At 40.1% G+C, this 11,477-nt stretch overlaps 1 protein-coding gene across 7 annotated transcripts in view; it reads left to right on the top strand.

Moving 5' to 3' along the window:
- CACNB2 (calcium voltage-gated channel auxiliary subunit beta 2) overlaps positions 1 to 11,477 on the top strand; it is a 403,546-nt gene that overhangs the window by 114,867 nt on the left and 277,202 nt on the right. Inside the window, exon 1 of one of the 7 annotated variants that reach the window (XM_003312469.7) lies at positions 2,869 to 6,278. The exons of 5 other annotated variants lie outside the window; for them this stretch is intronic. In XM_003312469.7, coding sequence (XP_003312517.1) covers positions 6,231 to 6,278 — 48 coding nt within the window. In that variant the 5' untranslated portion in view covers positions 2,869 to 6,230. Of the gene's footprint in view, positions 1 to 2,868; positions 6,279 to 11,477 lie in introns of those variants that run through there. One more of the 7 variants, XM_003312470.7, reaches the window with a different exon arrangement.

An 11,477-nucleotide genomic window follows, 5' to 3' on the forward strand; every position in this document is an offset into this window, starting at 1 on the left:
AGCTGGTCTCCCTGGCTTCTCTCTAGCCGTCTTCCAATCTGTCTTCAACTGTACTGCCAAAGTGGACTTTAAATGGCACAAATCTGATCATGCCTCTTGAGGGAAAGAAATCCCACTGCTCTTAGTAGAAAGAGAAAAGATCCCCAGCATGGCCCTCATGATCTTGCCTGATAATCACCTGCCTCTCTAACCTCATCTTCTCCTCTCTCTCTTACTTTATTCTCCAACTGCTTAAGCTGGGCCTTCTCCCTTCTACCACATAGAGCTTCCCTCTCCCTGCCTTTCTCCCCTGCATTTAGTTAACTCCTTCCCACCCTTCAGCCTCAGCTCAGGTAGCAGTGCCCCAGAGACACCTTTTCTGACCCTTCTAATTCTCGAAGATGTCAACCCGCTCTACATTCTCATAGTATTCTGTACATTCATGCAAAGATCTTATTAGCTTGTAATTCTATGCTTATGTGATTATTTGATTCAAATTGCCTTGCCCCCTGGACTTTAAGCACCTTGAAGGCAAGGACATTGGTTGTTTTACTTGTCGTTTTCCTACTGGTGCCCAGCAGAGACACGCACTTGATGAGCAGCACTCAGTTGATATTGTTGACTGAATGGATGAATAGAGACAGTTGGTCCTTTTTTTGTTTTTACTGAAATTGGCAAGAGTTTTTGGTCAACTTAAGCACCCTAGGCTCTTCATGGTTGCAGACGTACTGTGAAGGGAGAGTCTAATGAGTATTTAAGCAGGTGTCTGTCAGAGGACGGACCCTTCTTTCCTAAAATCACAGCCACAGAAAAGCCAGAAGCACTTAAGCAGAGTCAATTCTGACAAAAAACCTTCAGTTCTGCTACAGAAGGCTTCTTTAGGTATTTCATTTCTTATTATGAAAGAGTTCTCTTCTTGAAGGAAGCACTTCATCTGATGTTTAACTCTGACTGTGTTCTTGCCACTCCTAACTAATAGTAACATAGAAAGTGAATAGTAAAGAAACATTAATCCTCATACTTTCAAAAGACTGGCCAGGAATAAATCCCTTGGATTTAAAAACATATATCTTCCATCGATATTATCTACATTTACCTTTGATTACTTTTAATTTGTTGATTTTTGTCATTGAGCCTCTTCTTAACGCTTTTCAATATTTTGCTTTTAAGATATCTCATATTATAACAAAACGGCTAATTTAACAATTCATTAGGTTTGTAATTTAGCTACATGAGCCAAGCAGCTAGTTTTTATTGACTTTATTTGATTATTTAGTAAATGAACAGTTATCACAGACAAGTATACAAGCTCAAAAGCTTTCAATTTCTTGCTGAAGTTGAACTATTGACCAGGTTATTTTTAGACTCAACAGTCTGGAATTTTTTTTCTACTTCTTAATAAAACAACAGATATTTTCACATTTAAAAGTTTCAGTAATTCTGTATGTACTACCAGTTCAATTCTAAACTCTTTGCTGTGTCTAAACTCTTTTGCTGGGACCCAGGTAGTCCCAGCCTGAGTTCCTGATTCTCGTCTCCATTCTTGCCTTTTCTTTTTTCCCTCTTCCACTCCCCCGCCTCCTCCACAGGCTTGGATCTGTGAATTCATCATTCATTCCAGAAACACTTTGAGGTGCTTTTAAAATCCATGTTTAGGCCGGGCATGGTGGCTCAGGCCTCTAATCCCAGCACTTTGAGAGGCCAAGGTGGGTAGATTGCACGAGCTCAGGAGTTCAAGACCAGCCTGGGCAACATGGCAAAACCCCATCTCTACAAAAAAATGCAAAAATTAGCTGCGCATGTTGGCACATACCTGTAGTCCCAACTACTACTTGGGAGGCTGAGGTGGGAGGATCACTGTGAGCCTAGGAGGTTGAGGCTACAGTGAGCTGAGACTGCACCACTGCACTCCAGCCTGGGTAACAGACACAGACCCTGTCTCAAAAATTAATAACAATAATAATAGTAATAATAGTACAAGTTTAGTATCTATAATTGGAATCAGAGCAAAAGTGCCAATATAGGAGTTAATGTCTCTTTCTTGGTGTAGTCCAAACGTAAACACTATTGGGCCAATATGGCAGCTCCCCTGTCCTAGGGACTTGGGTCTGTCTTGTCGCTCTCTTCTCCTGAATGTGCAGCTTTCTTCTCATTATAAATGGCTGTCCTAGCTCTCAGCAGTGACACATGACTTGGGTATTGGCACATGCCATTTCTGCATCTGCCCATTGACCAGAATCTAGTCCCGTGGCCATCCAAGTTGCAGGAGAAGCTGGGACATTCATCTTAGCCCAGCAGCCGATGTCTATCTCTATTACTGTAAATGAAGTAAAGAATGGATCAGGAGGGGACAACTATGAATCTTTGTGATACCTACTATGTTTCAGTCACTGTGCTAAGTGCTAGGGATATAGAGATAAGTAAAGACTGAATCTGGGGGAGAACTGAGTTTAGAATGAGGACTTGGGGTAGATCCCTGTTGTCTGAAGATGCCCTTCTTCGTATACACTATAGAAACACAATTTGTTCTGTGTATATTCTGTATGTAATCTTCTGTGCTTTTGCATCTTCTGCCCATTGCCTGGGATCCTTTCTCCCTCGCGCTTTCCACTGAATTCAATTCCGTCCATTCTGCAAGGCTAGCCCAAGTGTCCTCATCTTTGTGAAGGCTCTATTTTTCCTTCCAGGGATGGTTAGGAGTTGTTCCCTTGGCGTTCCCATTGCTCTGAAACACTGTGTTCTCTTTCCTCTGTTTTTTGAGATGGAGTTTCCATCTGTCACCCAGGCTGGAGTGCAGTGGCATGATCTCGGCTCACTGCAACCTCTGCCTCTCAGGTTCAAGCAATTCTCCTTCCTCAGCCTCCCGAGTAGCTGGGATTACAGACATGTGCCACCCTGCCCAGCAGATTTTTGTATTTTTAGTAGAGACGAGGTTTCGTCATGTTGGTCAGGCTGGTCTCAAACTTCTGATCTCAGATGATCTGCCCACCTGGGCCTCCCAAAGTGCTGGGATTATAGGCGTGAGCCACCCCGCCCAGCCTCCTCAGTTCTTATACGTGCCTAGAGGAATACATGGATTGTATTTTATTCATTTCATATCCCCAGCACCTTAGCACAGCACTGAGCAAACAGAAGGTGCTCTATAAATGTTTGCCGAATCAAATTAGTTAGTGCTTGGAATCCTTTTGTGGATTCTTGAATGACAAGGTGGGTGGAATATCTAATGAATGGGGGAATCTCTCTTATATTGTGTATAAAAATATCATAGTTAATAAAAAGTTAAGTGAATTCCAAATCAAATTCAGAATCATAGAAGGGATAGATCATTTCCCCAGTGTTTTCATCTTATTCTAACTTTAAGCTAAATTTTTATTCTTTATTCAGTTATTCTAGTAAAAATGTGGTGATAGAGGTGATGAAGGGGCCTTAAGAAAAAACTTGAGGCCGGGCACAGTGGCTCACGCCTGTAATCCCAGCACTTTGGGAGGCCGAGGCGGGCGGATCACGAGGACTGGAGTTCAAGACCCGACTTCCTACCGTGGTGAAACCCCATCTCTACTAAAAATACAAAAATTTAGCCAGGCTGGTAGCGGGCACCTGTAATCCCAGCTACTCAGGAGCCTGAGGAAGGAGAATCACTTGAACCCAGGAGGTGGAGGTTGCAGTGAGCTGAGATCATGCCACTGCACTCGAGCCTGGGTGACAAGAGCGAAACTCTGTGTCAAAAACAAACAAACAAGCAAACAAAAAACAAAAAAAACTTGAATTTTAATTATGTGTTCTTTTATATTACTTAGTGTTCCTCTCACTGAAGTTTCTTTAAAAAATCAAATTGAAGTCCTACCTACTAGGAATATATCATGTATGGTTCAGAAAATGGTGAGGGATTTTTTTTTCCAGGATGTACTTCAAGAGCCAATTTACAGTGTAATTCGGAAATTTTGTTTTACTCTAGGTTTCTGATTTAATCACTAAAATGTCCTTATTTTCTGTCTATAGACTATGTTATTTTCCTTTTGGACCTTCAAATCCACAAAGGTTTAACTAGTATATGATAGGACCATAGAATTTTCACAGACTATGTAGATTATATAAGTTTCAGGGTTTAAATTATGCTATTGCTTATATTACTGATAAACAAAACATGGAATCATTTTGGGACCCAGTTTGTCAGTCAAATAAGGAGATTAAGGCAGAATTTTTTTGTCACCTCTATCAACCTCTTAGACTATTAATAATAATATAAAAGTGTTGCTTTAAATCATAGACTTTAAAGGCCAGGCATGGTGACTCACACTTGTAATCCTAGCACTTTGGGAGGCTGGGGCAGGAGAATGGCCTGGAGCCAGGAGTTTGAGACCAGCCTGGGCAACAAAGTGAGACCCCTGTCTCTACAAAAAAATTTTAAAAATTAGGCTGGGCACTCTGGCTTACACCTGTAATCTCAACACTTTGGGAGGCCAAGCTTGGCAGATCACTTGAGTCCAAGAGTTCAAGACCAGCCTGGCCAACATGGTGAAACTCCATCTCTACTGAAAAAAAAAAAAAAAAAAAAAGTACAAAAAGTAGCCAGGCATGGTGGTGCACACCTGTAGTCCCAGCTACTCAGGAGTCTGAGGCAGGAGAATTGCTTGAGCCCTGGAGGTGGAGGTTGCAGTGAGCTGAGGTTGTGCCACTGCACTCCAGTCTGGGTGACAGAGTGAGACTCTGTCTCAAAAAAAAAAAAAAAAAAAAATTAAGCAGGTGTGGTGGCATGCACCTACAATTCTAGCTACTTGGGAGTCGGAGGTGGGAGGACTGCCTGAGCAAGGCAATCAAGAGTTCAAGGCTGCAGTGAGCCATGATTGCACCACTGCACTTCAGCTTGGGCAGTAGAGTAAGACCCTATCTCAAAAAAGCCTTGAGAAAATACTGGTAAAGTGTTGAGAATTAATTGTCTTTTATTTTTCCAGGAGCCTAAAGGATGTAGTGGTGGTTAATCTGTGACATGAAATCATTAACATACCTTCTTAGGTCTCAACAGAATATGGAATGACTTGGGCATGGGTGCAAATTTGGATCAATATCTATGACACACTAAAGATATTGCATATTAGAATGGCTGATATCATACCAATGAACAGCTGAATCTCCACATGTCTTAATGATTCATCTTTTTAGGTGTGACATTTACAAGGTCTTTAGGGAGAATATTAGGATCAGCTCAGTCCCTGAAAACTGGGTCTTTAGGGAAAGATCTAAATAATAGCTTACAAAGAATATTGACTTGGGAGCTCTCACACTTGGAAGGCAGCCTTATGTAGTTTATTATATCTAAATCATAGGTGGTATGAGATCTAATGAATTAATGAGGTCTGAGTCGGATCAAATTCGCCTTCCAGAGTTATGTTTATTTAACATGCTTTAACCCAGAAAATGAACATTTGCCAGCGAGCACCAAACAACTGTGCGCCGCAGTGCTTGAGCGAGTCAGGTCCTGAGGCCACTCTGGCGATCCTCCTTACAATTCATGTGAAATACCTACTGCAGGACAAAGCATCTGACGGTTTGGAGGATGTTTCTGTAGTCCTAGGAATCCACAGTGAATTCGAGTCTAGACTCAGTCATTTTTCAGGGTCAGGGGAGGAGGGAGAAGTAGCAAATCAGATATGCCCAAAACGTTACAGAGGTAACAGTGAATCCAGGATGCTGCTGTCAGCCTGTGCATTGTGAAGAAGGCAATCATAGGCGAGCAGCCGCGGGAGCAGGAACAGCAGCGTGCTAAGAAGCAGTCACATAAACAGCAGCAGGAGTAGGCCTCCTGCTTTTCAAAAGCAGAGTACTGCAGGGTCGCGAAATGCAAGACACTCAGATGTTTGAAAATCTCCCGAGTTGAGAATGGCTACTGTAAAAGCGTCACCAAGAAACTCTGACGATCTGGACAGTCCTAACTCTGTGTTAGCAATACTTACTTCCGGAAAATTAATGCTACTTCTTGTAGATTTTTGCAAATAGGAAACCCCCTTGAAGAAGATCTCAAATTACGCCCCCCACCCCCAAAAAAAGACAAACAGGGGAGAACAAAGTTTTGGCATGCCTGCAGGAACGGTGGCTTTTTTAGAAACTACCTAGGAGGCAGAAGCTAAGTGATTTGCTCATGCCTCTTACCTGGGAGTAGAAGGTGGGAAGAAATGGACCGAGGCTGTGACGAGAAGACAAGGCACAGTGCAGCTTGGTGAAGCCACACGCTGACTGCGTTCTGCCCCCTCTTCATGCAGTGCTGCGGGCTGGTGCATCGCCGGCGAGTACGGGTGTCCTATGTAAGTTTCTATTGCTGTAGAATTGCAGCTGGGAGCTGAAAATACTATTCGTGTCTGTCTGGTGCATGTTGCCTCTTTCAGCTGTTTTTATTCCCTGTGCTGAACCAACCAGACAGTCGATCATTTCGTACCATGAGTTTTCAAGGAATCTGAGGTATAGGAGATTCTGAGATATTTATTTTTTCCCAGAGATGTTTTTATCTATCTTTTGTGCCTTGTGACTTTGATAAGGTTGGAAATAACTTGAGCAGGGATTGGTTTGAGAAGTCCATTGTCTCAGAGATCTGCCTCATTCAAACCAGTTGATACTCTCTTTTACCTAGAGTAGTCCTGTTTTCATATTTGAATGATGGGATGGTGGGGGGAAGAAATACCACGGAGTTTGACAAATTATAGATAGGCGCAGAGGCTAACACTAAATCCTATTTTGAGCAGCTTCAGAAAAATAGTAGATGATAATCACTGGATGGATGACACAGCTGTTGCAACAGCTTTATCATCCGGTGACTCTTTCACTGAAATAGCCCTTATTTCATGGCCCTGCTGTGTTTTGCAAAATGGCTGTCTGACTATTAAATTCTACAAGGCAGGCTCACACAAATATTGAAGTATCACTACTTAACATGATTGGATGCTAATTGCAATATGCTGTGCCGTACACTAGCCGACCAGCTCCGAGCAAGCGCTGGCTTGATTTTCATACTCCTTTTGCGAGCAGCTACTCTATTTTCAGGAAGGGATGTGAAAGGGAACAGGAGGTTTATGCAGGCTGGGCAAACTGCAGTGCTGAATTGCTTAACACTGGTTTGACATTCCTGACTGCAAAACAAATAGAAAATTGACAAAGCAAGCTAATCAATACTTAAAGTATTGAAGGTAAAGAAACCCGTGACCTTGGAAAATTGGCCACAAAAAAGAGATATATGTGAAACTTACAGGACAAACAAGGTCAAAATCTGATATGATCTCAATAATAAAGTTGGAAATGGTGAGGGGGTGGGGTGGGAGGGCAGGGAGAGAGAACTATACTGTCAAACCTTAAAGAGAGTATTCAATTTTATTAAATAAGTAAAATCATGAAAACCCCCTTTTATTTAAAGGTTTTTGTAATTGTTGCATATTTGGTGCCATTTGTCTTTTGAATGCAACAGTTGACATATCACAAATCAATGGAGGAGTCAGGTAGCCAGCCAAGATTTCTAAAGACGACATCTGCAGGGATAGATGGTTTTTATCCAGTCAAAAAATTAATTGCTTTTTAAATAAGATTTGGGAATAAGTGTTACAAACTTTTTAGAGTATAAGATTAGCCGCCTAAAGAAAACCTTAAGTTAAAAACAAAAATAATTTTAATTTAAAAATCCATAGTTTCTAGAATAGTGAAGAGTGAGAATTTCTTAGCTTTCTGTGTTTCTGTTTATTCTTGTATAATGAATTAGAAGAAATCCATGGTTATGTGTGCCTATTGAATACAAAAATTCTGAAATAAGGCCTCCAACAAAGCAACAAATTTTTACCCTACTTATTTTAGTTCTTCTTCTTACATTGAACATGTAAATAAATAGAAAGAAGAGACAACATAATCTGGATTTTTGAAGTCTTGATTGAAAGCTACAGAGACTTGGTTCATCTGCTCATTCTCAAATATTTTTACCCTGTATTTTGAATAAAGTACCACAAAATATAGAGCACAGATGTCTTTTAAAGATAAAAGAAATGCATACCCTTGGTCACTAGAAATAAATTTTCATTTACTTCAGAGTGTTTTTCTCTTGGGAAGCCTTACCTCTAACCCACCTGCTGCTGTTTTAACCTCTCTTCTTTGACACTTTATGGATTGCAGTTTTCTTTAGAGATGGCCAACCCAGAGTGGAAGATAGGTTAAATCGAAACCTATTTTTTTCCTTGAAGGAAAAGAACCCACTGTGCATCTATCTGTAATGGAGACTTTAGATTTGACCGCAAAGCAGATGGGTCTAGAGGCTGCTCATTGAATACAAAGGGCAGCCAGACCCCTATGTGGTACTAGTGGTTAGGACCTCGTCATACTGGTTGGGCTGTCCTGGTGTCCTTTCTCAAATCTGTTGTCAGTTTCCAGGAATCACAATTCTGATAATACTGGAACTAAATGTCAATATTTATATACATACATGTATGCATATATCTGTTAGATCTAATTACATAAATAATATATTTTAGATGTAATATAAATCAATTGATAAATATGCACCTGTGTGTGCATGTATCTTAATCTTTCACTAGTTCTTATACCTTTTCTTTTTAGTATGACAGCTTTCTTAAGAATTCCTCCTACTCAAACATTGTCTCTCAGAAAGAATATGAAAGTTATGTGGGTTTCAAAGAAAGTTATACTCATATGCCATAGTTCTTTATTTCTAGGTTTTTACCTTTCTAAGCTGTTGCTTTTATTAGGTTGCCTCCCCTCACTTGTTTAACGTTACATTCAGATTCAAAACTTCTCTGAGCAGTGGGCTCACAGAAGTAGGCTGCAGACTGTAGCCCTGTCTTGCTCTTTAAGACTCAATGCATAAGCTTTATTCTTGACATTATTATTGATGTTCAATATCTAGTCTTCATTCTTTTGTTTACTCCTAACCATCATTCTTTTAGAACTCAGCTTCGCAGCTCAGAAGTAATTCCTGTGTTTACCTAAACTGTCTTGCTATTTCGTTAAGGACATGAAAATCTGTGAGCTGAATAAATACTCTTAAATTTAAAAGGATATATAAACATGGTAAGCTCTGTGTGCATTTCTGTGAAACGCTTCTCAAGTATTGACATTTGCATGCTTTGGAGAGCAGAGATACTAACTCTTTTTGGTAAGCTTTTTGAAAAAATGTTTTAATTTTTGTGGGTACATAATAGGTGTATATATTTATGGGGTACATAAGATGTTTGGATACAGGTATGCAATGCATAATAATCTCATCATGGAAAATTGGGTATCCATCCCATCAAGCATTTATCGTTTGTGTTACAAACAATCCAATTATACCCTTTTAGTTATTTTAAAATGTACTATTATCGAAGTATAACATACATGCTGAAAAGTGGGTGCAGAAATTATATAAGCATTGAGCTTGAAGAATGTTCTCAAAGCAAACATGCCTTTGTAACCAATACTTAAATCAAGAAACCAAGCATTGTGAGCAACCTTCTCCTCCCTTCCAATTCCTGCTGTCTCCCACCTCCCCCAGGGTACCCACTAAACAGACTTCTAACATGGTGGATTGGTTTTTCCTGTTTCTGAATTTTATTCAAATGAACTCAAACAGCATGTACTCTCCTCTCATCCAGCTTGTGTTGCTCACCATTGTATTCATGATATTAACCCACGTGGCTGCACACAGTTGAAGCTGCAATTTCTCGTGCTCACGATTGTACAGTATTCCATTGTGTGGCTCTGTGATGACTTAGTGATCCATGCTACTGTTGATGGGCATTTGGGTAGTTTCCAGTTTGGGGCTATCATAAATAGTGCTGTTATAAACAGTTGGGACATGCCATATTGTGAATGTTTATGTATGCATTTCTCTTGGATGCGAACCAAGGAATGAAATTGCCAAGTCATAGGGTACAGTATAAATACATTGTGCTTAAGTAGATGCTGGTCAGCAGCTTTCTGAAACATCGGGTCAATGTTCACTCCCACCTGCGTGCCTCCCCCTTACACCTAGTATTGTCATTTGCATTTTAGTGTGTCTGATGAGTATGTCAGAGTATCCCATTATGGCTTTGCTGTGTGTTTCCCTGATAACTAATGAAGTCAAGCATGTTTTCATATATTTATTGACCATTTGGCCATCTTCTTTTTTTTTTTTTTTTTTTTTTTTTGAGATGGAGTCTCACTCTGTTGCCCAGGCTGAAGTGTAGTGGCACAATCTCGGCTCTCTGCAACCTCCACCTCCCGGATTCAAGCCTCAGCCTCCTGACTACAAGTGCCCTCCAATTTCACGCCCAGCTAATTTTTGTATTTTTGGTAGAGACGGGGTTTCACCATATTGGCCAGGCTGGTCTTGAACTCCTGCCCTTGTGATCTGCCCACCTCAGCTTCCCAAAGGGCTGGGATTACAGGTGTGAGCCACCACACCCGGCCATTTAGCCATCTTCTTTTGTGAAGTACCTGTTCAAGTATCTTGCTTCTTTTTGTCTTAGGTTATCTGTCTTTTCAGGCATTTTCCTTCAGAAAAGAACTGGCAAGGAGAAAAGCATCTGGTGATTAGCATAACAAAATCATTAAAGACAAATGTTACTGACAGAGATATATACAAATGGAATCAGACTTAGCCTGGGTTTGAATTTTGATATAATCATTTACTTACCATGTGATCGTGGGGTTCTTTTCTTTCTTTGAGTCTCAGTTTTCTCATCCATATAATAAGGATAATAGTAAAATTTCAAAAGTTTATTGTGAGAGTTAAGATGAAATAATGTTTGTGTGCACTTACTTCTGGCCTGATACGTAGTCGTTTTTGAAAAATGAGTAGTTACTGTGATAGGAGATCATGAAGCAGGGGAATTTGCTGTCTACTTGGTTGCTGCCTGTGTTAGTTGCTAACTACTAATAGTCTTGGAAAGCTCTTATTAATAAATGACTAGATACTGGAAGGTAATGTAGTCCACATGTTACTAATCTCTTATAAGATCCACACTTTCCATAGTGTGTGATCACCTTTGAGCTTTTAGAGCATTTAAATGTCACCAAATGATATTGCATTTGTATATATACCATAACTTAAGCAATTCGGTACTCTAGTTAAATTCTGATTGTTCCAACGCACATTTACATAGTTCTTCAAAGTTTACAAAATGCTTTTATGCCCACTATTTCATTTGACATTAAAGCAATCACTAGAGATAGGCAAAGGAAGTGATGATGTCTTCATTTTATAGATGAGAAAATTTCAAACCAGGGAAGTAAACTGTACTGCCAAAGACCACAGAGTCTGAGGATGGTCAAACTGAGATTCAAGCTGAGATTGACTCTTATTCCATGTATAGTGCTTTGGTCATCTTGTTTGGAATGTCTTTCCAAGTTTAAATAATGGGATTATAATTAAATTTAATTAACATGCAAATGTTGTAGTGCTTTTGGGTATAAAAATCAATTATCACTGGGCTAGAGAAGTGCTGAAGTGCCTGTTCACAGAGATTTCTGGTTAGTAGAATGTAGGTAGT

This window comes from Pan troglodytes, chromosome 8 (assembly GCF_028858775.2).
Source record: "Pan troglodytes isolate AG18354 chromosome 8, NHGRI_mPanTro3-v2.0_pri, whole genome shotgun sequence".
Taxonomy (NCBI): domain Eukaryota; kingdom Metazoa; phylum Chordata; class Mammalia; order Primates; family Hominidae; genus Pan; species Pan troglodytes.